Source organism: Geotrypetes seraphini, chromosome 9 (genome assembly GCF_902459505.1).
Source record: "Geotrypetes seraphini chromosome 9, aGeoSer1.1, whole genome shotgun sequence".
NCBI classification, from domain to species: Eukaryota; Metazoa; Chordata; class Amphibia; order Gymnophiona; family Dermophiidae; genus Geotrypetes; species Geotrypetes seraphini.
In genome coordinates this window covers 21,446,053-21,472,798 of record NC_047092.1, presented here as the reverse complement: position 1 = coordinate 21,472,798, position 26,746 = coordinate 21,446,053, and the positions used below count along the sequence as shown (strand labels likewise).

General features: G+C 43.4%; 1 protein-coding gene across 7 annotated transcripts in view; it reads left to right on the top strand.

Annotated features, from left to right (window-relative positions):
- Positions 1 to 26,746, top strand: part of SBF1 (SET binding factor 1) — a 224,205-nt gene that overhangs the window by 84,302 nt on the left and 113,157 nt on the right. For all 7 annotated transcript variants that reach the window (XM_033957864.1, XM_033957863.1, XM_033957861.1 and 4 more), the window contains exons 4-8: positions 488 to 610; positions 11,478 to 11,588; positions 20,648 to 20,753; positions 22,245 to 22,377; positions 25,128 to 25,236. In XM_033957864.1, the coding sequence (XP_033813755.1) occupies positions 488 to 610; positions 11,478 to 11,588; positions 20,648 to 20,753; positions 22,245 to 22,377; positions 25,128 to 25,236 (582 nt within the window). The remainder of the gene's footprint in view (positions 1 to 487; positions 611 to 11,477; positions 11,589 to 20,647; positions 20,754 to 22,244; positions 22,378 to 25,127; positions 25,237 to 26,746) is intronic.

Below are 26,746 nucleotides of genomic sequence, written 5' to 3'. Positions count from 1 at the left end.
TTTTTTTTTAAATCAGGCTGATATTTTGCGTGTAAAACACGCAAAATATCAGCCTGATTTTAAAAAAAATTTAAAAAGTCGGCAGAGCCGACAGTAGTGACAGGAGGCTGCTTCTCCTGTCACTACTGTCAGGGCTCAATCCGATCCGTGCAGTCAGTTGGAGGCATGCAGATAGTTGGCGAATCGGTCGGCCTGCCTTCAATTGCACACGGATCGGAGGGTTAGTGAATCTAGGCCTTTGTGTGTCAGTATAATTTCAAATCAAGAGCCTTCATAGACTTGATAATTTGGATGTGATACTAAATAATACATTATTTAATAAAACAAATATTAGGAAAAATCAAACCAAGACAGTTGCAAATGGTTTTGTTGATGTTAAGTATTGCCTCTAAGTATATTACAAGTCTGTAAGACATTCCATGTTTCTATTTTATGCATTATTTACTTTCCATTTTCCTCACTTCTTTACTTCCGTTTCTCTTTCTAGTCTCAGAATCACACTAGAAATGGTGGTGATGAGGAAGAGTCTAGCCTCATCGAGCCAGCTCATCTCTTTGCTCCAAAGACGTTGGTGCTCGTATCACGTTTGGACCATGCTGAAGTTTTCCGGGTAGGTGTCTTCTTTTTATTTCCTGTATATATTTTCTCTATTGGGTACTATAATATCTGGTATTTAATGCTGTTATCACATATAGCCACAGTTGTAATTGTGTAACTACATCTCAACAGGCAGTTATTAGATCTCTAGAGTAATCACTCCCAAATCTGGTGAGGTACTGTTTGAGAGGTATTTATTGATGCTTGTAGGACTAGTTACCAGGCTAATACACATGTTTTGGTGACTCTTGAAACTGGACTTGTAAAGATTAATTTGTGAACCACTGCTCTAGTGTGCTGAACCACATCTGAGCTCCATTAGATGGAAGAATGGATTCTAAAGACACAAGCTCTTCCATTCTGATGGCCACAGGTTTCGAGGAGTCTGTTTGAACATGGTTGGGAACTAACTGAAAAACAGAAAATGAAGAGGAGGACTAAATGGTCAGTTTACTCAGTGGAGAGAGGTAAATAGGCCCAGGAATCGGTACTGAAACTGGTGTTTAACATGGAAGAGGGAACAATGGATAAGATGATTAAATTTGCAGACACAAAGGAGATTCTTGAGAGACTGAGCAAATAAAATTTATTGTTGAACAAATGCAAAGTGACACTCGTAAGGAAAAATAATCCAGAATGTAGGTAGACAATGTGGGGTTCCATAGCAGGAGTCGGCTCAAAGGTCCTGTGAGCCCAGAATTTTGTTTCCATGTTTTAAAAAAAAGGGTCACAAGAAGGCACAGGTGGGTCGCTGGAAGCGACGAAAGAAGGGAACATCAACCAGCGCCACACAGATGTCGGGAGAGGCCACAAGACCACCTTGAAGCATCCTTCTCCAGAGACTTTGGAATTTTTGTAGGAGCGTGAAGTTGAAGGGGTGTGAAATGTTCGATGGAGTGAATTATGAGGAGAGTGGGTTTAATGGTGCTATGGGAGGGTGGCAGAGTGTCAGCAAAGGAGGGGGGAGTAAAGAGTTAATGAGTGAGTTGATATCAGAAAGGGGAGTGCAAATGTGCGATGAGTGAGATTTAAATGGAAAAGAGGGGTGGGTAGTGGGGGAGGGATGATGGAGTGAGTGTATGAGGTGGGGGTTTGGGAGGCTGGGGTAGCCTTCTTTGCTGGTTTCCCAAGACGCACTTCCTCTATGGGGCCTTGAGCTTGTTTTTGTCAGCCTAAGGAGGGTAGGAAGGTTGAGAGGTGGGGGGAGGGGGAATTAGCCTGGAAAGAGGGGATGAAGGGAGAGGATAGGACTGGGGGTGCCTCACACTTTGACAATATTGGGAATGCAGATGTTCGGGGGAGCTGGATGGAAGGGGGAGCTTTCACTTTGGCGGTCAGGTCAGTGGCTGGGTTGATGGGGATGCCACAGGGGATATAGCATTATCTCTAGATCTTCTATTATATGCACGAGGGATAGGGTGAAGTTCGTAACATGGAACGTAGGGGGGGGATTAATTCCCCCCCAAAAGATAAAAAATCCTGCAACAGCTCCAGCGACATACTGTAGATGTAGCATATTTATAGGAGACCCACTTAAATGATAAAGAGCAGACCAGTTAAAAAAAATGGTGGATGGGAGACTGTATTACTGCTTCTGCAGGTGTTAAACAACGAGGAGTGGCCATATTGTTCCGTAAAGGGTACAATAAATCAATTGTTATTTTTGGATAAGGATACAGAGGGGAGGATTGTGCTCTGTCGGGGGACGATTTGGCAGAGGGCGATGGTGTGCTCCAAACACGTACAAGAAGTTTTATGCCTCCCTGTTAAAGTTTTTGCCATATAGCCATATCCCCATCATTTTTTTTTTTTTTTTTTTTTGGGGGGGGCATGATAGAATACAGGATGTGAGAGCAATACACAACTTGTGTTCAGCACTGGACTTGGCAGACGTCTGGCGGATTCTGCATGGGGAGGAAAGGGACTATACACACATTTCTAGATCACATGGTACCTAGTCACGCATATATTACATTCTGGGGCCCCAGATGTATTTTCTAAGATTAGTAAGACAGAGATAGATACTTACATAATCTCAGATTACGCGTGGGTTTGGGTGCAATGGGAATGGGGGAACTTGGAAAAGTGGAGGATGCGATGGGTGTTTCCACTGGCTCTTTATCAGAATAAAGTTGTTGGCCTTTTGGAAGGAATATAAGCAGCATAATACTTCAGAGGAGGAACCAGCGCTCTTCTGGGAAGCGGCTAAAGCAGTATTGAGAGGTGATATAGTAGTTATATCCAGAGAGCCCGTGACCGGATGATATTACGGTTAGATCGTTTGATCTTAGTAGAGCAAGGGAAATATTGGCACTCTGAGATGAGGGAGCATAGACAGAGGCTGCTGGGCCTGCAGTTTGCGCTGAATGAACTTCTCCATCAGAGAGTGCAGGAGTCTATGATGTACTATAAATATCAACTCTACAGGCACGGAAACAAGGTGGGGGGGAGACTATTAGGCCGGCTTTTATCGACTAAAACCAGTCAGAAAAGGATATTGACCATGAGAACTGCAGGGGGACAGCGAGTATCCTTGGATGCATAGATATGTGATATGTTTTATAAGTATTATTGGAAGCTTTATAGTACTCTAGAGAAAACAGCTCTACCAGGACAGCTATATTTAGAAATGCTGAAGTTGCCGTATATATCCAAAGAGACTCAGGAAAAAATGAACGCCCCGATAACCCCAGAAGAGGTATGCTGGGCTATAAGCCACAGTCGTTTATTGAAAGCCCCAGGAGAAGACAGCTATCGTATAGAGTTCCATAAAATTCTAGACAAGGAACTGTTGACCAAAAAATGTTTTACAATTTTATGGAAACTCCGAATGATAAAAAAATTTTTTGACAGTGATGCATTTAGGTTATTAGTACAATCCTCTATTCTATCTGTTCTGGATTATTGTAATATAATATATCTGGGATCTCACAAAAAACATCAAAAAAGATTGAGACTGATTCATAACACAGCAGTGCGTCTGATTTTTGGTCGGAAAAAACATGACCATGTTACCCCGTTTTATCGACAATTACACTGGTTGCCTTTTGAGGCTAGAGTGCTGTTTAAGTTCGGTTGTATTTGTTTTAAGGCTTTGTTTGGTATGGTTCCTACTTATCTATTTTTATGCTTTGAATGATATAAACCTAATAGGATCACATGAGGACCCTATTTGTCCAACCAACTATTAAATCCTGCTGATATAAGAGATTCTTTGATAAATTATTTGGGTTTCAGGCAGATAAAATGAATTCATGGTTATGTACCATCATTCCTCAGGCTCATTCATAAATGTCTTTTAGGAAGCTGTTGAAAACTGACTGACTTAATAAATTTGTTAATTGATGTTTTTTGAATTTTGACTGGCAAAATGTACATTGTTCTTTTAGACTGTTCTTAACTTGATTTTAATATATATTTTTAAATCAATTGTATTTTATTTAGTGTTTGTATAAATTCTCTTTGTATGTGAACCGCCTAGAACTATATGGTGTGGCGGTATATAAAAATAAAATTATTATTAATATTCAACGTAATGATAAAAGCGGAGGCGATGGCTGACAATTTAGTGGTATATTACATTACATTACATTAGAGATTTCTATTCCGCCTGTGCCTTGCGGTTCTAGGCGGATTACAATATAGAAGATATCTGGGCATTTCCAGTAGAATTACATTACAGGAGAAGAGTAAATTACAGGTAACAGTAAAGAATTACAATACATTCAAGATCACAGAAGATGTTACATAACAATTGAATCAAGTTACATCGGGTAGAGAGTAACATCAAATACCTATAAGCGAAGGTGGTTACATAATGTTGATGATTACATGACGTTGGTTACTTAATGTTTATGATATAGACTGTAGAGGTGTTTAGTTTGAGGATTGAACAAAGTGATACTATATGGGTGGTGTTCCCAAAGGTATTGATTGGGAACTCATTAGATGTCGGTTAGAGTGATGGGAGATATTTTTTGAATAGTAGTGTTTTTATTTCTCTTCGGAACTCTTTTATGTCTGTTGTTTTGATCAGTAATTTTGAGATGGCAGAGTCAATTTTAGCTGCCTGTGTCCCTAGAAGGTTGTCGTAAAGTTTCTTTCGTCGAGTACCATTGAGAGGTGGGTAGGTGAAAAGGTTCTGTGTTCTCCTTCTTCTTGGGTGAGAGGTAGTAGTAAAAACGGTTGTTTAGGTAGCTGGGTGCAGTGCCATGGGTTACTTTGAATAGAAGACAGTAGAATTTGAATTGTGTTCTTGCTTTTATCGGTAGCCAGTGAGATTCTAAGTATGCGTTGGTAATGTGGTCATATTTGCTGAGTGAGTATATGAGTCTGAGGGCTGTGTTCTGGACGGTCTGTAGTTGTTTTATTGTGTTGATTGGGCATGGTAGGTAGAGGCTGTTGCAGTAGTCTACAATACTAAGCACAAGGGATTGGACAATGATCCTGAATTGATCTTTGTTAAAGAATTTTCTTATTTTTCTTAAATTTCGCATTGTGAAGAATGCTTTTTGGATGATTTTGTGGATTTGTGTCTGTATAGTGCAGCATCTGTCTAATTGTATTCCCAGGATTTTATAAATACTAAAAATAATATTAAGTATACACATGAAGACACTGTGGTTGTACTGTGAATCTTTATTATTGTTATGTGCCATTGTCTTCAATAAAAATGTTTGAACATGAAAAGGGTCACAAGTACCCAGTAGGGTCCCAGAGAGTAGATACATTTTCTATTTATCCCTAGGGATGCTCTCCTAAGTATACCTGGTTTGTTACAAGTTTGAACCCAATGCATGTTAAAATATTCCTACCATACACAAATAGAATAATAGAAATCAAATGTTCTGTTCTGTCTTAAATCATAAAAATATAAATGTAACAATATCATCACTACTTTAGCCTCACCCTCCCACTGCTCTTAGCTAGAAAACTGGAACAGCTTCTTTACAGATCAAAGAAATAACGTCAAAATAACTCTACCTCCCTAACCCACATATCAAATAAGAATTCCTACTATAGTCTGTCCATCCTCCCACAGTCAGTACGGGAGCACTTGACTTTGTGCCATCAGAAGAAAATACAACAGCTGATCTGGAGGCAGCATTAGCAGGCCTCTGAAGAAGATTGGGGAAGAGCCAGGAAATTGTACTTAGGGTTGATGGGTGCTGCCAGTGAATTCTGGGCTTTACATTGAAAAACACTGATCTACTTTGTTGAATGTTGCTGTGAAATCTGTTTGCACCAATACGAGGCAAATTCCAACATTCTTCTTCTGAAGAGCCTCCGTTGAGGATTGTTTGACTCTGGACAGTTTTCCAGTTTGACTGGAGCAGGAGAAATGTGTTTTTTTTTTTTTTTAATTGTTTGATATACCAATTTTCTCAGATTAATAACCAGGCAGTTTACAAAATAGAATTAAAGATGAGGAAAATGGGTAGGTTGGGAAGGAAGAAAGAAAGGTGATTTAAATTTGGTGAAGCTCAAGAAAGGGAGAGGGGAAATGGAACCCTGAGAGATGCAGAATTCTACTGTGAAAAAGCCCAAGTAAAAGGTCAGGTTTATAGGCCGCCTTCAGTACATGAAGATTCATATCTGAAGCTAAATGGCAAAGAATTTCATAATGGTGAGGCCTGATAACTGAACGTAGAACAGCATGTACATACTAAATAGGGAGGCAGAAAGTTCATAGTGTTGACTGACCTTAAGAGGACAAAATGAAGATAGGGTATAATACATTTCAAGAGAGAAAGTGGAAGATATATATATATATATATATATATATATACATATATATATATATATATCAATATCTAATCCTATATAATAAAAGGCTAACTCGCGCATGCGCAGTCCTATTTTCGTGTTCCGTGCGCTGTAGGTCTGTGGCCGAAGGAGTGCGCATGCGCGCGAATACGTCACCACCCGATCGCCTCCACAAGCCGGACCGCAGCCAGACGACGTTCTCCGTTTCTCCTGTCGCCGCCGCCGATCTCCGTTTCTCCTTTGCCGACCACCCCCTTCTCTTCCCGCGGGTCCGAATGGCGATTCAAGCAGCGTGTACATCAGTCTCCACACGCTGCTTCGGGCCCTTCTACTGCCCTGATTTGCTCTGCCGCGTCTCTGATGATGTCATCAGGGACGTGCCAGAGTAAATCAGGGCAGAAGGGCCCGAAGCAGCGTGTGGAGACTGATAAAAGCGCTGCTGGAATCACCACCTTTGTAGTCGGGCCCGCAGGAAGGGGAAGGGGAAGGGACAGGGGCGGGTAGAGGAAACGCTAATGCTGCTGCACAGGGAACTGGTGGGGGGGGAGGGAAATGGAGGGGAAGGGAATGCTGCTTTGGACGGACAGACAGACAGAGAGAGGAAGGGAAACACAAAGAAAATAAGAAATACACAGGGGCAGGTGCTCAGGGAACTGGTGTGGGGGGAGGGAAATGGAGGGGGATGGAATGCTGCTTTGGACAGACAGAGAGAGGAAGGGAAACACAAAGAAAATAAGAAAGACACAGGGGCAGGTGCACAGGGAACTGGTGTGGGGGGAGGGGGATGGAATGCTGCTTTGGACAGACAGACAGAGGGAGGAAGGGAGACAGAAAGGAAAGAAGAAAGACACGGTCAGGGAGATACACAGAAAGACAGACAGGCAAAGGGGGCCAGGGACAGAGACAGACAGAAAGGACAGCGGGAGCCGCGTCAGGAGGGGTGCGGGATGCGGCAGTGGGAACTTTTCCAATGGGTGCAACTGGGCAGCTGTCGGGAACCTCTGATCAGGGGCAGAGCAAGGTAAGAGTATCATAGGGATAAGAAGGAGGAGGGAGGATTAAAAAGGAAGGGATGCCTACTGCTGGACAGGGGGAGAAGGAAAGAGATGCTGATGGACAGGGGAGGTGAAGAAAAAAGAACGGAGGACTAATGTTGGACAGGGGGAGAAGGAAAGAGGTGCTGCTGGACAGGGGGGAGGTAAAACAAAGGGAGAAGGGCTGCTGCTGCATAAGGAGAGCAGTGAAGGGGTGGTGGTGGACACAGTGGAGGTAAAAGGAAGGGAAAATGGACAGGGGGAGCAGGCAAGGGGTGGTGATGGACAGCCAAGGAAAAAGAAAGGCAGAAAGAAAGAAAGCGGCTAAGGAGAGAGAGAGAAAAAAAGACAGACACACACACATATGTTCTAGCACCCGTTAATCTAACGGGCTTAAAGACTAGTACAGTATATATATATATATATATATATATCAATATCTAATACAGTATATATATATATATATATATCAATATCTAATACAGTATTTCACTTTGATTGGCAGCCAGCGTTGCTTTTCAATAGAGGAATGACATGACTATGTTGACAGGCAGCAGGGTGTCCACTCTGTTACAAATCTTGGTATCATCTGCAAAATGGCAAACCTTACCTTATAACCCTTCAGCATTGATGCTCATAAATATATTGAACAGTATCGGCCCCCACACTAATGCTTGTGGCACTCCACTACTCACCTTTTCTTCCTCTGAGTGAATTCCATTTACCACCACCTAGGGAAAAGAGGTTTTTAACATTTCCTGATGAAGTCTGTTGAAGATACAATGGTAGGTTGTTCAGGTTTTAGGGTTCTGAAATTCGAAGGTGATCTCAAATAATTGTTTCTTCCCTCCCCCCAGTAAACTTGCTGGGGTGCAGGAAAGGACAATTTAAAGTGTGTTGTTCTGGAGTTGTTAAATGAAGAGGTGACTTTAATGTCAGATATCAGTCCCTAAGAGATATCTCCGTATATGGCTTTGTGGACCATACATGCAATCTTAAATTGAGTTATTTTCTTCATTGGTAACCAGTGTAGTTCTCTCAAGAGCGGACTTGCCCTCTTGACGTGGCCAAGTTGAAAGAGTAGTCTGGCTGCCGTATACTGGAGAAGTTGTAGTCTTTTATATTCCTTTTATGTGATACCAGAGTACAAGGAGTTGCAGTAATCTAGGTAAGGGATTATAATTGCCTGAACAATTTTCCTAATTCTACTCTGACCTCCCTCTGATTTAAGACCTGTCTAATTGCTCATAACTGTCTAAGTCTGAAGAATAATTTTTTTTTTACCAATAAATCAATTTGGGTTTCAAAGGTTAGGTAGGAGTCCAGAAAGACACCCAAAACTTTGTCTGTCTTCTCAATCTTGAGATGTTTTCCTGTCTTCAAGACCAATTCTGTTTGCGATAATGAGTTGTAATCACCGTACCAGAGGACTTTGGTCTTCACTACTACATTCAGCCCTGTATCTTTTACCACACTACTTTATCAACTTTTTTCCTGCCAGTTTGATTGAGTTATATTCTATCTTTTCTTACTATTCTTTTTGTAAGCTGCTTTGCTACTTATTGTGAATGATGGTATAGCAAGTGCAATTAATCAAACAGATGCATAAGCAGGAGTATTATATAAGCGGAAAGCAGATAAGTGTGGGGTCAATCGTAGTCATGAATAAGGTCATTGTCAGGTTTTCAGTTTGTTTGCTGCTGGATGAATTCACATCTGAGCGTTGCAGTACGGGTTCTTTGAAAAAGCTCAGTCGAAACGTGTCAGAAGCCAGAACGTGTTTCTGAGCCCTACCCAGCTTTTTTCAGATAAGTTTTCATGTTTTGAATTTACACGCTGATTTCTTTGAATTGAAGTTGTATACCATGTCTCACGTGCAACGATTAGAGGTGATTACTTCAGACGCTCCAACATGCGGACTTGTTCTGCAGTCTGACAACCAATTCTCTGAGCACTTAAAGAGATATGTATGTGAGTTGCAGTTTTGAATCACCTTTGCTTTAAAACAAATAGTGTCATTTCCATTTTTTGTTTTTCGGTTTTTGAGATATATCTGTGACATTTTTATCATCTGGAAGGGCAACAAATTGGAATTATCTGAGTTTGTTCAAGATCTTAATTCCTAACATTCCACTATAAAATTTGAGTATGCTGCCAGCAGGAATAGCATTACGTTTTTGGATGTTAAAATTGATATATGAGAGGGACAATTTTTGACTTCAGTGTTCATAAAATCAACTGACCGTAATAGCATGCATCAAAGTTACGTCAAAACTAGTGTTGCTTTTTCTCAGTTCATTAGATACCGTGAGTGTGATCTCTAGGAGGGTAGTTAGGGAGGGTTAATAGAGTGGGCAGACTTGATGGGCTATAGCCCTGTTCTGCCGTCATTTTCTATATTTCTATGTCAAATTTGCAATTCAATACAGGGCTATAAGGATACCTCAAGTGGCTTGGTCAGAAAATTTCTGGATAGAGGTATTCCCAAGAAAATTGTGCATAATGTTTATAAGGGTTCATAGACAGTAACGCGGAAGACAAAGGCGCGCGCCGACAACTGAGCGCAAGATGGAGGCGCGTGCCGAAGAAAAAGACTGTTTTTAGGGGCTGCGACGGGGGGGTTTTGTTGGGGAGCCCCCCCCCCCACTTTACTTAATACAGATCGCGGCGGAGTTGTGGGGGGTTTGGCGGGTTGTAAACCCTCCCCATTTTAGTGAAAACGTAACTTTTTCCCTGAAAACAGGGAAAAAGTTAAGTTTTCAGTAAAATGTGGGGGGTTACAACCCCCCCACCCCCCATCGTAGCCCCTAAAAACAGTCTTTTTATTCGGCGTGCGCCTCCGCGCTGCGCTCAGTTGTCTGCTCGCGCCTTTGTCCCGGTGCGCTTTTGACCTGACACCGTTTATAAGTGTGCACTACATAATAATTGTGATTTATTACTGCAAAATAGGATTGATACTTGGACAACTACTGTTAATATGGCCCAATATGTTTTGAAATATAGCAGCTCTTCCAGAATTGTGGCTGTGATGATTCGAAGACACATTCAGGTGTTTGAAGTGCATCCTGGCTTTTCTCAGATTCAGTGCATAGTGTCTTTTTCCAGAAATACAAATTTGGCAGATATCTTAAGTAAGGCGGATGTCTGGTCTTCCAAGCGTGAATGCTTGGGGGGGACATAAAAGATGCAATCACTGTTCTGTGTGTGTAATAATGGAAGAATGTCAGATATTTCAGTGGGATCGTATTAATTTTGAAATGATTCTTGTGAATCAGTAGGTGTGATCTACATTGCAAGATGTCCGTGTGATCGCATTTATGTGGGACAAACCTCACGAGTTTTTAAAATTCATGTGATTGAACATAGATCATGCATCACTACGAAGAAATTGGAACCGCTTATGGTGCAACATTGTCTGTTTGGGTCATAAAGTTTCTGATTTGAAATTTATAACTATTGAGCAGTGTTACAAGGGCAAGGGGGGGGGGGGTGTTAAAAAGCTGTTAAAACAAAGTGAGCAATTTTGGATTTTAAGTTGCAATCTACAGAGCCCATGGGACTGAATAACACTGTTGAATGGCAAGCCTTTTTTTAACCAACCGTTGCTGTAAGCACGGTTCCTGCACTGACGTCTTTGATGACGTGGGTCCTGTTTGCAATGTCAATGTCCGTGCATGCGCGGAGGCCTTGCAGATGGGGCCCTGAGCCTGCCAGTCCTATGCCATTGACGGGGTGCTGGAGGAGGAGAGGAGCGGAGCAGAGGCGCCGGCTGACTGGAGGCACGTCCTGTAAGCAGTCAGCTGGCAACCTTGCCTCTCCTCCCTGCCGGTGTCTTGCGACACACAGTTTGCGATATACTGGTTTATAAGATTAGCCCCTCTTTGGACAAGATTTTGTGGAATTATTTCCCTTTTTTTGTAGTCTCTTCCAAGCCTATAAAATAATATTTCTTAATTTAGGAAATTCTGAGGTTTAGCCTTGCAGCAAACTTGACAGGCAATATGTTGATCTCCTTAAAAATGATTTGTAGTACTCCAACATGTTAATTTTGTGATCCATTCTGTGATCTTTCTTCTGCAGAATTCCCTTGGCTTGATATACACAGTGTATGCAGATGGACTGGCTACATCCCTGGAAAACATCATTGGAAATCTCCTGACCTGCAGTATTCCCATAACTGGTGGCTCACAGGTTATTACCGTGTTCTCAGTGTTTATTCCAGCGTATCCTATTCTAGACAGCTGCAGGATTGTTTGCACTATCAGTGTTACCGAATACGATGGCTTTTGGGTCACTGTGATGGAAACAATTTGTGAGTGTTTGAGAATGTTTGGAGAATGGATGTATGAAAGAAAACAAGGGTGAAACTCTACCAATTGTACTTTGTATAGGTAGGAAGATAGGCATGAAGTATTTTGTTCAAGAAAGTAAGGTACTTAACCAGCTCCAGTTCCTAACCAGAGTATGGGTGCTGATTTTTTTCCTAAAAGGAGCCAAGAAGTTAAACTCTAGAACTCTTTGAGAAAACACTCTGCATTAGTCTTGCATAGTTTCTAACCATATCTGCATGTTGCAATCCTTTCATATGATTTTGGAAAGAATTTATCAATTCATAAAAAATTATGGCAGATAATGATCATACAACCTATATAATTTTTTCATTTCTCTCAAATTCTCTGTACCTGCCCCATGCTTTTTTCAATTCAAGTATCATTTTTCTTTCCTCTATCTCCACTGTGAGTCGGTCCTTTCCTCCACAACCTTTTTTTCTGTAAAGATATATTTTCTTAGATTACTCAAGGTTGCTCCCTTTCCTTATTGTCCTCTGGACCAGTCCAGAACCAACCAAAGCTTTGCTTATTAAAGTCTCTTGCAGCAGCTGCTGACCAGTATGTAGGGGTGCTAAAAAGTTCTCAGCCCAACCAACTTTCTTTCCATTTTTCTACTTTCCTGGTGTAAAAAATTTCATTTTTTTCCCAATTTTGTTTTTGGGCCTTCTCACCGACCAAGCCTGTTTTCAGGCTGGAAGTGTTGAATCTTTGCCTGATATGAATTTACTTGACCTTCCTGGACCATTAAGTCCTTCATTCATGTGTTAGCTGTCTTTCCTTCCATGTCTAAACCTTCTGGTGGTTTTAAGTGGTGCACTTGGTGCAGCAGGACCATTTCAGTCACTGACCCACATAATTGGCGTCTTCAGTGCCTTGGCCCTGCTCACTTTCCAGATTCTTGTAAACACTGCGTTGCACTTATAAGAGCATAAGAATAAACTTACTAGGTCAGACCAATGGTCCATCAAGCCCAGTAGCCCATTCTCACGGCGGCCAATCCAGGTCACTAGTACCTGGCAAAACCCCAGAGAGTAGCAACGCTCCAAGCGACCGATCCAGGGCAAGCAGTGGCTTCCCCATGTTGTCTTTTTAACCATTTTCCTCATTTTATCATAGTTGTCCAGAAATTATCACTAAAGGTTAGACAGCTCCAATTCGAAAAACTTTTTCCACTGACATCCAGGAGCATTGTCATCAAAAGCACCGACATCAGCAACATCAAAGATGACTGCTACCTCCGATGCTGATACCCAAAGACCACCTCCGGTATCACAGCCAGCACAGACACTCCGGTCTTGTCAGTATTCTCGTCAATACCATCAGATAAACCCAGTAAAAAAGCTAAGAAGCATAAGCATGTCTCACTGTCTCAAGGGTCCATGCTATCGATGCATTCCAAGCGTCAGCGCACAGTGATACACTCTCCATCTCTGCAGGTGGTGTCTCCTCCAAGGTGTGCCTTATTGAGGTCACCAGTGACTAGACACTGTTCGGCACCTTCTGCACCATTAACATTAATGGTACCAGTGCCTTCTCTTCAGGAGCAGCTAAAGGAAATTCTTAAAGGAGAGTTGGCTACCATTCTGTTAAAGCAGACAGCTCAAGCCCCTGATCTGACACAACCGGTACCAGCCCAGTCTGAGCATTGCTCCAGGAGTTCATTAAGAGTCAAATCTCAGATGTCACGTCGACATCGCCCGATGTTCAAAGGAATAGCACTCTCCAGACATTGGATGTCTTCCTCTAGGTCTACATTGTCTCGACGTCAGGTGAGATCTCAAAGTATTTCACGACGTCATAGTCGACGTTCACCATCTCGACATTCATCTTGTTGTCAGCAGCATCCATTGGAGATTATGACTCTGATCTAACTGGCCATTCTTCTTCAGAGGGTCCAATCTTCTCAGCTAATTCCCTCATGCAAGAGATCCGCTGGTGGTGGTGCAATTTCTACGGTGGGGGGTTCCGGCAGGAGGGATTGGGCACCCTCTTGCCAGTTTTGTTTGGGGGAGGGGCTGGGGGTGTCCGTCAGGAGGGATTGGGCACCCTCCTGCTGGCGATCATCAGGGGTGGGGGGGTGTTCTGGCAGGATTGATTGGGCATCCCTCCTGCAGGCAGTTATCAGGGGATCGGTGGGGGTTGTTCCGGGCAGGTGGGATTGGGCATCCCTCCTGCCATGTTCGTTTGGGGGGGGGGGAGGGGGAGACTGGTGGCTGCTAAACTTATCACAGCGGGGAGATCCCTTGCCGCGATGAGCTAAGCTGACCGCGTCTACAATAACCCGATTCTCTAACCGGCATCTGTAACATGGACATCGGTTACAGAATCAGGTTTATTTTAGGCGGCCTTAGGTCCAATTCTATATAGGATGCCCATCAGCTTCTGAGACCAGGCATCCTATACAGAATCGGCCCTTAGTGCCTTACAGCTATTAATTTACAAAGATTAGTAGCAGAGTTAGTAGTGGCTGGGGATGTGAAAAGTATTTTTAAAAATAGATTTGAATTGAGAATTTGTAATTTACGTAGTAGAGTATATAATAGTGTGTGGAAAAAAATTGTCTGAACAGCTGAAGGGAGGTACTGGTGGTAATGGAGTGATAACAGTAACCCTTCCTCTTTCCAATGTATGATAGAGACTTATACCAGTGCCAGCAGTTGTGTAACTAGGGCTGACTAGGTTCCCTACCATGGGGGCAGTCTTGGACATTTTTCCATGTTCACTCCATGGTAGCTATGGACCTGGGTACTGGGATGTTTGTAAGGTCAGCTGTTTCAGGAATTGTTAAAAGAGGTAGTGTCTGTCCATGACACACTGGAGGGGAAGAGGGTTGAGAATAATTAAACTGCTTAAATTAGCATAAACTCCATATGTTCTTTCTACCAGGGTTCACAGCAATTGTAGAAGCAAACCTATGCAGGCAGCTTTCCTTCACTGCCTCTAGAAAAGTACTTACATAGGTTTTTGAAGTTGAAGCGTACTTGGAGCAGTGGACAGTCATAAGGCATGTAAAGTGGTAGATTATGCTTGTCTAATAGGGATCAGGGCTATTTTTGAGGGATTGTGGGGTGCTGGGTTGTCAGTGACATGGCTGAACTTGCACTGGTGGTATTTGAAAGTCTCCCATGAGAGAAACTTGATGAAATTGAAAGCCATGGAATAAGAAACACCCTAATGTGGATTGGAAACAAGTTAAATGATGGGAAATGAGAGTAAGATTAAATCTTCAGTTTTTCAAAGGGAGGATCAGTAGTGAAGAGTTCCAAGAATCTTTACTGGAACATATGCTATATAATCACTTAGGGCTCTTGTGATGGGATTGAACAGCTGAGTAAGGGGTAGTGGTTTAACTTTTCAAACACTAAAATGAGTAATGAGTACGGTATATTCCCATGAAACTAACAACCAGTTGATTAAAAGAAATGGCAAAAAAGGGTTTTTTTTGTTATTTTTTTATTTACACAGTACATAATTACCGTATTTTCACGCTTATAACGCACGCGTTATACACAATTTTACAAACCGAGCATAACCATGCACGTTATATGTGTGAGCACGTTATACAATTTTTTTTTTCATTGCGATCCGGCATCCCCCCTGCGAACCAGCATCCGCCCCCCCCCCCCCGCTCGCGTCACCCCCCTCCCCCGCGATCCTACATCCCCCCCAGCACCGCAAAGACATCGCTTACCCCGATTGAGCACCGGCACCAGCACCAATGCACAGGACGTGCCAGTGCCTGAAGATCCTCCCTCGCCTGGGCTGGGCTGGGTTGGGCGGTGCGAGGGAGATCCTCCCTCTTCCCTGTGCTGGGCTGGACTGGGCTTTGAGCATTTGCGCATGCTCAAAGCCTTCTGGTCTCACTCTCTCCGAGATTCTGAATCTGAGAATCTCGGAGAGAGCGAGACCAGAAGGCTTTGAGCATGCGCAAATGCTCAAAGCCCAGTCCAGCCCAGCACAGCACAGAGAAGAGGGAGGATCTCCCTCGCACCGCCCAGCCCAGCCCAGGCGAGGGAGGATCTTCGGGCACTGGCACTGGCACGTCCTGTGCATTGGTGCTGGTGCCGGTGCCCAATCGGGGTAAGCGATGTCTTTGCGGTGCTGGGGGGGATGTAGGATTGTGTGTGTGGGGGGGTGACACGAGCAGGGGGGGGGGAGGATGCCGGTTCGCAGGGCCAGAAGAGGGAGTAAGCGGGGGTGGCGGGAGGAGGTTTTAGCAGCATGTGCGGTATACGCATGTGCGTGCTATATAGAATTTTTTTCACATAAATGCGTTGTTCCCGTGCGCTATACGCGTATGCGCGTTATACACGTATGCGCGTTATATGCGTGAAAATATGGTAAGCTGTGAAATCTGTTGTCACGGGGAAGGCCAAGGTGACTAACATAATGGGGATTAAAAGAGGTTTGTACAACTTCCTGGAGGAATGGTTCTTAAACCCCCCCCCAAAAGCCAACATATTGGGGAAGCCAGTGTTCATCCCAGGAAAAGAATTGCTGGGCACTTGTGTCTGACCAGTCACTGTTGAAGACATGCTGTTGGACTTTATAAACCTTGGTCTGACTCAGTATGACCTATGTTCTTAGGAGGGTACCTGTGGCTTGGACTTTGAGCATAAATTAGTCCTGTGAGGGAACAGCAAGTAATGCTTGAGTAGCTGGTCGTCCTCTGATCTCTTGTGATTGAGCAATTGGGAATGAAGGGTAGTAGGGCCCCTTTTGCAAAGGCACGGTAGCGATTCCCGTGTGGAAAATGCGACACAGTCCATTCAGTTCCTATGGGCTGTATCACATTTGCCATGCAGGAAGGGGCCCCTGAGGTAAAACCAGTGAATGGGGCTGTCCTCTGTTGTCCATTTCTCATTGTGTGTTGGTGTCAATACTCTGTTCTGTATATATCATACCTCACTTATTGGGCTATCTCTGTGTCTCTGTCCCAGCCTGACTTGGACGATGAAGGACTGGTATGGACAGGTTTTTTTTTGTATTTTATTCTGTCTTGTGTTGTGCCCCTCACCTGATAGATTTTCTTTAGTACGAACCACCTGCTCTCCTACACAGCATTGTGTAATGGTGTCAAAATCAGTGAAGGTATTCAAAAAGGCAGGGGATAAACACAGAAATTCCTTATATGGCAAGAAAATAAAAAGTATAGATCATTTCCACTCACAGGAAAACTTAAATTACTTTCACACTTTAAAGAATGAAAAAGAAAAAGAGACTTAGAAGGGGGTTGACTGAAGCGTGCCGTAAAGACAAAGGGGGATAAACCCACATGGAGTCATAGATGGTTCATAGACAATGGCGCGAAAGACAAAGACGCGCCCAGACAATTGAGCGCAGCGCGGAGGTGCGCGCCGCTCAAAATTTATTTATTTATTTATTCGATTTTTTAGCCCGTCCTCCCAAAAGAGCCCAGAACGGGTTACAATGAATATATTGGTGCATTAAAATTATAAGTATATAGGTAAAATTATAAAAAAATTACTGTTTTTAGGGGCTCCGATGGGGGTTTTTGTTGGGGAACCCCCCCACTTTACTTAATAGACATTGCGCCGGCGTTATGGGGGGTTTGGGGGGTTGTAACCCTCCACATTTTACTGTAAACTTAACTTTTTCCCTAAAAACAGGGGAAAAGTGAAGTTTTCAGTAAAATGTGGGGGGTTACAACCCCCCACACCCCCCACAACGCCCCCACAACGCGGTGAGATGTCTATTAAGTAAAGTGGGGGGGGGGTTTCCCCCCCACGCCTCCCCCGTCGGAGCCCTAAAAACATTAATTTTGAGTGGCGTGCGCCTCCGCGCTGCACTCAATTGTCTGGGCGCGCCTTTGTCCCGGCGCGCTTTTGACCTGACACCGTCATAGATACAGCCCTGGCTGCCTTTCTGGGCAGACTGGACAGGCAATACTATACAGCTGTGTCATTTACTATACAGCTGTGTACCTTTGTATGTTGTATTTGCTCTTGTATACTCCTAACAATACTTCTCCATTAAGAAAAATGACCATTTAACCCTACCCTCTGTTTTCTATCCAATAACCAATTCCTAATCCACAACTGAACCGTGTCACCAATCCCATGACTCTTTAATTTTCTCAGGAGCCCCTCATGAGGAACTTTGTCAAAAGCTTTCTGAAAATCTAGATACACTGCATCAACCGGCTTACCTGTATCCACATGTTTATTCACATCTTCAAAGAAATCAAGCAAATTGGTGAGGCAAGACCTCTCTTGGCTGAACCCATACCCACTCTGTCCCATTAAATCATATTTGTCTACGTGTTCCACAATTTTATTTTTTATAATTTTCATCTATTTTCCCTGGCACTGAAGTCAGGCTTACAGGTGTATAATTACTCGGATCTCCCCTGGAACCCTTTCTAAAAATCGGTGTAACATTGGCCACCATCCAATCTTTAGGTACTATAGACGATTTCATAAACAGCAAATCAGCAATTTCATATTTGAGTTCTTTCAGTACTCTGGGATGTATACTATCCGGTCCAGGTGATTTAACACTCTTAATTTGTCAATTTGGCTTAGTATGTCTTCCATTCTTCATTTGTCCCATTTTGTATTCTTCTCTAGTTCTCTCATTATCCACTTGTATCCAGTTTCTTCTACAGAATCCCCCCATTATTCTATAGAATTCCCCCCGTTTTTCACCAGCATTCTAGTTCCCCATTTCAACTGTCTATTCGTCTTCTCTCAAGCATCCTTGACCACCTGCTTTTTATCCCCTCACCATCTCCTGTTTCTTTGTGCCTTACCTTCTGTCCAAGCTTTCGGTTCCCCTTATACCTGCCCCATTGGTACTCCCTCTTACTTTCATGCAAAGACCTGCCCTCTTTCTTTGTCTCTCGCCACTTTATAGCCCTCTCTCCATGTCAACTGCCTTCCACCCTTTCTTAAACCCTCCAGGTTCTGTGCCCCATCTCCTTTCCATAGATTTCTGCACGTGGACTCGCAGCTCTTAACTCCTTTTACCTGTTTTCCTACTAATTTCAGCTCAGTTTCTTAGAAACCACTCTTCTACCTTATTCAGTACCTTAGCTCAATTTACACTCACAGTACTCAGCCAGCCTGTCTTTCTTTCTGGCCTTCTATCCATTAAGTACTTTCCCACATCCTCCATGTACCTCAGTAACTGTCATCCTGCCACCTGCCCATTTACATGCTTCTCCAGTATTTGACTGAAATTTTCTTCCTTCTTATCCTGGAATCCATCCCTATTTGATTTCTCAACCTTCTTCTGCATACACCCTTGTATATCTTCCCCCCCCCCCTCCTCCTGTATCTATCATCATATCCATCCTTCTTCATTCTGCTTCTTTCTGTCACCCGACGCCCCCACATCTGCACGCACTAGCTCCTTTCCAATACCAGTTAACCCCCAAACCTCACCACTGGATTCATCTTTCTTTTTTTTTTTTCTTACACAGTGGCAGGAACATGTTCTTTGGTTCCCCCGTTGTGCTGTTTCTGCCTGCATTGCTGTGATAACTACATGTAGAAGCGTGGGAGGAAAGAAAGAAGATCCTGCCACTATGAAGGGTCCTCTGAGCCATTGCCTCACTAGCTTGCCAAGTTTCCAAGTTTATCAAAGCATACCTAAACGGTGTACAATGATCAGAATATTGTTAAGATAAACCAAACTTAAAAGTAAAAAGTGGAGGCCACGACAAAACAAATAGACTTACTGGAAGAAAAATGGGAAAAGGTAGAAGCTTAAATACAATGAAAAATAAAATCTTACAATAGAAATATCATTTTTATTTGTATACCGCCAATACCTCTTCGGAGTTCACAGGGATTCAAGACAAGGTTGGATAAGTTCGTACTGGAACAGAACATACGCAAGTAAGGCTAGATTCAAATAGGGCACTGGTCTTTGACCCAGCAGCGGCAAATCTTATGTTCACAAACAATGAAATATCTAATATAGGGTGCTTTGAAAATATCCCTAACTGTCCAATAGGCTCACAAGCACCTACCTATATGAACAATTGCTTACATACTTCATTTTTCATAGATTCCTTATGTTGAGGTTTGTTCATAGACAAAACCGCCAAAGACAAAGGCGCACGCTGACAACTGAGCGCAAGACGGAAGCGCGCGCCGAAGAAAAAGAGTGTTTTTAGGGGCTCCGACGGGGGGTTTTGTTGGGGAACCCCCCCCCCACTTAATACAGATCGTGGCGGCGTTGTGGGGGGTTTGGGGGGTTGTAACCCCGCTCATTATACTGGAAACTTAACTGTTTTTTAGGGAAAAAGTGAAGTTTTCAGTAAAATGTGGGGGTTACAACCCCCCAAACCCCCCACAACGCGGCGCAATCTGTATAAAGTAAAGTGGGGGGGTTCCCCCCCACACCCCCCGTCGGAGCCCTTTAAAACAGTCATTTTCTTCAGCGCACGGCTCCGCATTGCGCTCAGTTGTCTGCGCGCGCTTTTGACCTGACACCGTTGACTATTGCCCCATACTAAATGGATCCTTACTGAGCAGATTTGGTTTGGTCACAGCTCTGTTCTGAGGGGATGTATTGTATAGAGAAAACTGCCCATGCTAAATGCATTCTTGAGGTGTATATGGAAGGTTTTACGGAGATCTTTATGTAGTGTGGTGGGAAGAGTTGTTAATAGTTTTCAGCTGATCATGGACCTTGGGTTTGAGAAGGTTAATTCTTTACATGTGAGGGCAAGGTTAATCATACGGCCTCTTTTACAAAGCCACGCTAGCGGGTGCTTGGCCCCGAAGCCCATAGAGAATTAAAGGGCTTCGGGGCTGTTTCTGCGTGGCTTTGTAAAAGAGGCTGATAGTCTTGTGTTATGCGTCTTTGAAGCAAGGAGAGTGGAAGAGAGCTCTTGATTAGGGCCTCCTGCAGACTGCATATAAAATTACCCTTTTTTTTTTTTTGCAGAGAACGATCTCATTGGGAGCAGGGGATCGTCAGGTGATTCAGACACCGATTAATGATTCACTTCCTGTTAGTGGTTGCAGCGTTGCCCTGATTTTCAGGCAATTAGGTAAAGTGGTGCATACATACTGAGAGAAGAGACCCTGTTGTCAGTCACTGAGATGCCATCTGTTGCTCCCACCAGTGCAGACATTCTGGTTGTTCTAAATGTACACATCCTCTACATTCATTATGTCGTAGAATTCTAGGCTTATATACTTAAACCTTTTTCAATTGCAAAATCTCTCACATGATCCTCAGCGAGGCCACCTCCCCACTCAATAAATCTTCATAGTAGGTGGCTTTACACCTCCTCTCGTCATCGGATCCTTATATTTTCTTAAACTTTTTTTGTGCTTGTATTCTTTATAATTTTTTATATAATTTAATGTTTAAATACTTAAATAGTTCATAAATAGTGGCTAAAATAAAGTTACTTAGCTTTAGATCAGCTCAATTTCTGGTCTCAGTTCATAGAACGGGGGATAACCGACATGTTTCACCCATGTGTTCTGATACGGTTTTTTTAAGGTTATCTCTCCCAATAAATGTCATTCCATTCCGAACAGACCATTCTCCTCTCCAGAGATAACCTTGAAAAAACTGTATCAGAACACATGGGTGAAACATGTCGGTTATCCCCCGTTCTATGAACTGAGACCAGAAATTGAGCTGATCTAAAGCTAAGTAACTTTATTTTAGCCACTATTTATGAACTATTTAAGTATTTAAACATTAAATTATATAAAAAATTATAAAGAATACAAGCACAAAAAAAGTTTAAGAAAATATAAGGATCCGATGACGAGAGGAGGTGTAAAGCCACCTACTATGAAGATTTATTGAGTGGGGAGGTGGCCTCGCTGAGGATCATGTGAGAGATTTTGCAATTGAAAAAGGTTTAAGTATATAAGGTTTGTAATCCCTTATATATTGAGGCTGTGAATTACTATTGCCTTTTTCTTTAAGAAGTTATATGAGTTGGGTGCCTTTGAGTCTAATTTGTAGAATTCTAGGCAACATTATACCCTTACCTGCATAAGCGTGGAAAAAAATGGTGACTTTGTCAATACAGTCTTATCTCCAAGCTGCCCTGCACTGTTCTTCCAATCCTGTCAGTGCTAGTACTGTGCTGTATCAGCATTGCAAAGGCAACATGTTCAGAAATGCAGTGCTTCTACTAGTACTGTTCTTGTACTGTCAGCATTGTGACGGCACTGTCAAATAATGCAGCCCTGGCACTATCCTGCAATATCAGCATTGGACGTATAGTGCTACAGTAATGTAGTGCTTCTCACTGTATTGTCCTACAGTGGTGGTGGTGGTGGTGGTAGTCTTCTTCAGTACTGCTCTGTAGCAGCATTGTCCCTTATTTAATTCAGCTAGCTGTTTATTTTCTGGTTTTCCCTTGTCCTGTTCCCTCCCCTCCCCCCAATCTATCCATGTTGTCTCATTATTTGGTTTTTTCCCCCCCATTCCTTTTCATTATTTCTGTTCCTTACTTATTTCTCCTTTTTAGATTCTATAGTGTTTATCGTGTTCTATGTGTCTATATCTACAGGTATAACCAACGTTCTGTGCTTGTTCTGTGCTGCTCTTACTGAGCATAAGATCCTCTTCTTGTCCAGCAGTTACCAGAGATTGACGGATGCTTGCAGAGCTCTGATGGCACTCATGTTCCCCCTCAAGTACAGGTAAGCAAATCAGTCATGAGACAAAGAAGGCAGCTTTTCTGCTTCTCCTCTTCTGTCCTTAGCAGTAAGCTCAACATGAAACAAGAGGAGACGACATTTGAGGAGGTGAGATCTTACATGCTTTCCCCACTTCCCTCAGCAGGAGCAGAAAGGTTCAGTGAGAAGAGCGCACAATCTCAAAAACCCTTTTTCAGCCTCAGCATTACGTTTAGCTGGTGGTAATTTTTGTCGTCATCTTCGTCTAGAGATGAAAACATAAGAAGTTGCCTCCACTGGGTCAGACCAGAGGTCCATCTCGCCCAGCGGTCCGCTCCCACGGCGGCCCATCAGGTCTGTGACCTGTGAAGTGATTTCTGACCACTTCTATAACCTACCTCTAGTTCTATCTGTACCCCTCAATCCCCTTATCCTCCAGGAACCTATCCAAACCTTCCTTGAACCCCTGTACAGTGCTCTGGCCTTTCACATCCTCCAGAAGCACGTTCCATGTGTCCACCACCCTCTGGGTAAAAAAGAACTTCCTAGCATTTGTTCTTTTTTTTTTTTTTTTTTGGTTGACCCCTAATGCTTGTGGTTCCCCACAGTTTGAAGAATCTGTCCTTATTCACTTTCTCTATGCCCTTTAGGATTTTGAAGGTTTCTATCATGTCCCCTCTAAGTCTCCTCTTCTCTAGGGAGAACAGCCCCAGCATTTTTAACCTGTCAGCGTATGAAAAATTTTCCATACCTCTTATCAGTTTAGTCGCTCTTCTCTGGACTCCCTCGAGTACCGCCATGTCCTTCTTGAGGTACGGTGACCAGTACTGGACACAGTACTCCAGGTGCGGGCGCACCATTGCGCGATACAGCGGCATGATGACTTCCTTCGTCCTGGTTGTGATACCCTTTTTGATGATGCCCAGCATTCTGTTTGCTTTCTTTGAGGCTGTCGCACACTGCGCCGATGGTTTCAATGTTGTGTCCACCATCACCCCCAGGTCCCTTTCAAGGTTGCTCACCCCTAGCAATATTCCCCCCATTTTGTAGCTGAACATCGGGTTCTTTTTCCCTACATGCATGACCTTGCATTTCTCTACGTTAAAACTCATTTGCCACTTTTTTGCCCATCTCTCTTGTGTCTGGCCTGGTAGTTTGCTTCTCTTTGTACCCAGATACTTGAAAATGAACCCCTACTAGAGTGTGCATTTGCAGCAGTTTGACCTTTTAGTACCATTTTTAGCATGTTTACTGACCAGCGCAGTCATGACCGGTATGGATCATGGTTCCCTCTAGGGCTTAACTCAGGTGTGTCCTTGAATCAGCATTATTGCTTGATGATTGGGCTCACTTCCCTTGGGAGCTGTGAACATTGAGGTTCATGGAATATTGCTACACCTTGGGTTTTGACCTGGATTGGCCACCGTGAGAACGGGCTACTGGGCTTGATGGACCATTGTTCTGACCCAGTAAGGCTGTTCTTATGTTCATGATCAAAAATGTGCCTGAGTCAGGGGGATGTTGGGATGTCAAGGGGAGGAGTGTAGGGCTACGTGGCTCAACTGATCCTGGCAGGGGGAAACCCCATCAGCTGAGCTGCCAGGAATCCCCCCTGAAAACTGGCTCAGCTGATGGGGATTCCTTCTGCCACGATCATCTGATGGGAAGCCTACAGGGTTTGTTGGGGTGTTTTGTTTTGTTTTCTCTATGGGTGGTGGGAGGGTGTTGTGACCACTGGGAGAATAAGAGGGGGTCATGCCTTAAATCCTCCAGAGATCTTGTCAGTTTGGGCATCTTTGTGGAACTTAGATGCAACTCAAACAGGTCTAACTGCCGGCGTCTTAAGTTCCCTCTAGGAAAGTTTTGATTATGGCTGGGGTTCGTCCAGATTGAATCCCACCCGATTCCCACCTCCCTACGCTCCCTTTGCTCTCTGGATGCACAGCAGCTTAGAAGTGCTGCTGCACATCCAGAAAGTTGGTTTTGATTATCGGCACTTCCAAGTGCCGACTTAGGCTGTTTTTTAGACGTTTTAAACTTGATTTATGAGCCCCATTGTGTCTGCAGCCTTTCTTATCCCCACTTATCCCTAGTCTGTCATCTGCAGGCTCTACTGTGGTTTTTATTAGGCTGTCTTTCTGTTTCCTTTCTTTAACAAGAACTTTAAGAGACTTAGCAGGCGAGGCACAGTTTTGATAGGAGCAGCTGTTAAAAGCAGGGGAGATGGCCTCAGTGAGAAACAGGGGTTGTAAGAGATAGGGTAAATGTTAGGTAAGATGGCCACACCCAGGAACAGTCTTCTCAGTCTCTAATTCACGCTGCTCCTTGTGTCCCTGGGCAAGTCACTTAATCCCCCCATTACCCCAGGTACGTTAAATAGATTGTGAGCCTGCTGGGACAAACAGGGAAAAATGCTTGAGTACCTGAATAAATTAATGTAAACCGTTCTGAGCTCCCCTGGGAGAATGGTATAGAAAATTGAATGAATAAATATAATATGGAGCCATGAAACTTACACCTTATTTCACACTTTCCTTGATACTTTTTCTTTCAATGAGGCAAATGCATCTAGTGAATGGGCACAAGTATAGGGAAACCAAGCCATTGTGACATCACCGATGAGGTTGGCTGTTAGGCATTGGTGGAATGAGGCATTATGACATCACAATACAAGGGGCTCCTGAAAAGTTTGCAGCCCAACCAAGAAGAGAACGGGGGGAGAAAATTGAATGAATGAATAAATAGTGAATGGGCATTGTTTTTCTGTTTTACAGCTTCACATATGTACCGATTTTGCCTGCACAGCTCCTAGAAGTCCTCAGCACTCCAACGCCTTTTATAATAGGTGTCAATTCACTCTTCCGCAATGAAACGCAAGAGCTGGTGAGACTTGGATTGATGACACTTCCCTCTCACACACAGATTCTAAGCTGCTTCACCACTAGGGATCTTTACTAGGATCAGTACTATTTATTTATTATTTATTTAACATGGTTATAATGAGTGAAATGGTGTGGTAGCTGTTAGTAACATATAGAAAAAAAATAGAAATGAAGCAAAACAAAAGAAATGAAGGTGGTACTTTTTTTTATCTGAAGAAAAGCAGGCAGCATATTCTCACATCATCCACTGAGCCCTGCATGGACAGCGCAAAAGTGCACTGTCATTTTAAAAGTGTCGTGACTGCTCGTACCGCATATGTGTCATTGCCTTCCCACCCGATGTCGGTTCTTGGAACCTTCAGTTCTCAGTTTTCCGTGGAGCTGAGACGCTGTGCATAGAGTTTCTTTTTGTGTCTTCCTGTTGGGTTGGTTTTTGATTTTTTTTTACCCTTCTTTTTGTCATATTTGTCTATTTTAGTTCTTTATCCTTTCATTCACATCCCACTATTGTTTGGAGAATCATTCCAGACAGGATATTCGGTTTGGCTACTTAGAAACCTACTTCCCTCCAACCCTATTGGGTTTTACCAGGCTTATGGTAGTTATCAATAACCCTCTTCTCAGACGCATGATCTTGGCAGCTAGGGAGTCCTACATGCGAGAATATGCTGCCTGTTTGTCCTTGGATAAAGCACAGTTACTTACCTGTAGCAGATGTTATCTGAGGGCAGCAGGCAGATATTCTCATAACCCTTCTACCTCCCCTAGTTGGCTTCTTAGCTTTGTTACTGAACTGAAGGTCCCGCAAGCCGACATTGGGCAGGAAGGCCCCGACGCATGCATGGTATGGGCCGTCTCGAGACTTTTAAAGTGACAGTACACTTTTGCACTGTTCGTTACGAGCTGCATGGATGAAGTCACTCACATGTGAGACCGCCTTGAACTGCAAGGTATAGGCGGAATAGAAATCCGTAATGTAATGTAATGTAATATCTGCTTGATGCTTTCAGAATAACACCCGTTGCAGGTATCTGTGCTTTATTGGACTTTGTGCTTTGCTTGATTAGCTTTTGAAGGTAACAGTGCACTAAGTTAGTCTAATAAAAAAGGTATCACCTTTCTTCCTTTTGTTTCATTTCTATTTATTTCTATATATTACATGTTTATAAATACAGTGGTACCTTGGATTACAAGCATAATCCGTTCCAGGAGCATGCTCGTAATCCAAAATGCTCGTATATCAAAGCAAGTTTCCCCATAGGAAGTAAGGGAAACTTGCTTTGATATGTTCCCACCCCAAACCTTCCCCCACCGAGGCCAGCAGCGCTGCTTCCCCCCCTCCCCGAGAACCGGCATTGCTCCCCCCGAAGGCCCCACCCCCCGCAAACGGGCACCCTCCCCCCGCGATCCAGCACCCCCCCCCGCCGCCACCTGAGATCCCCCAACCCACCCGAACCCTCTTCTTACTTCCAGTGTAGCCTCCGCATCGGCATCGCCAGCATCAGCATGTC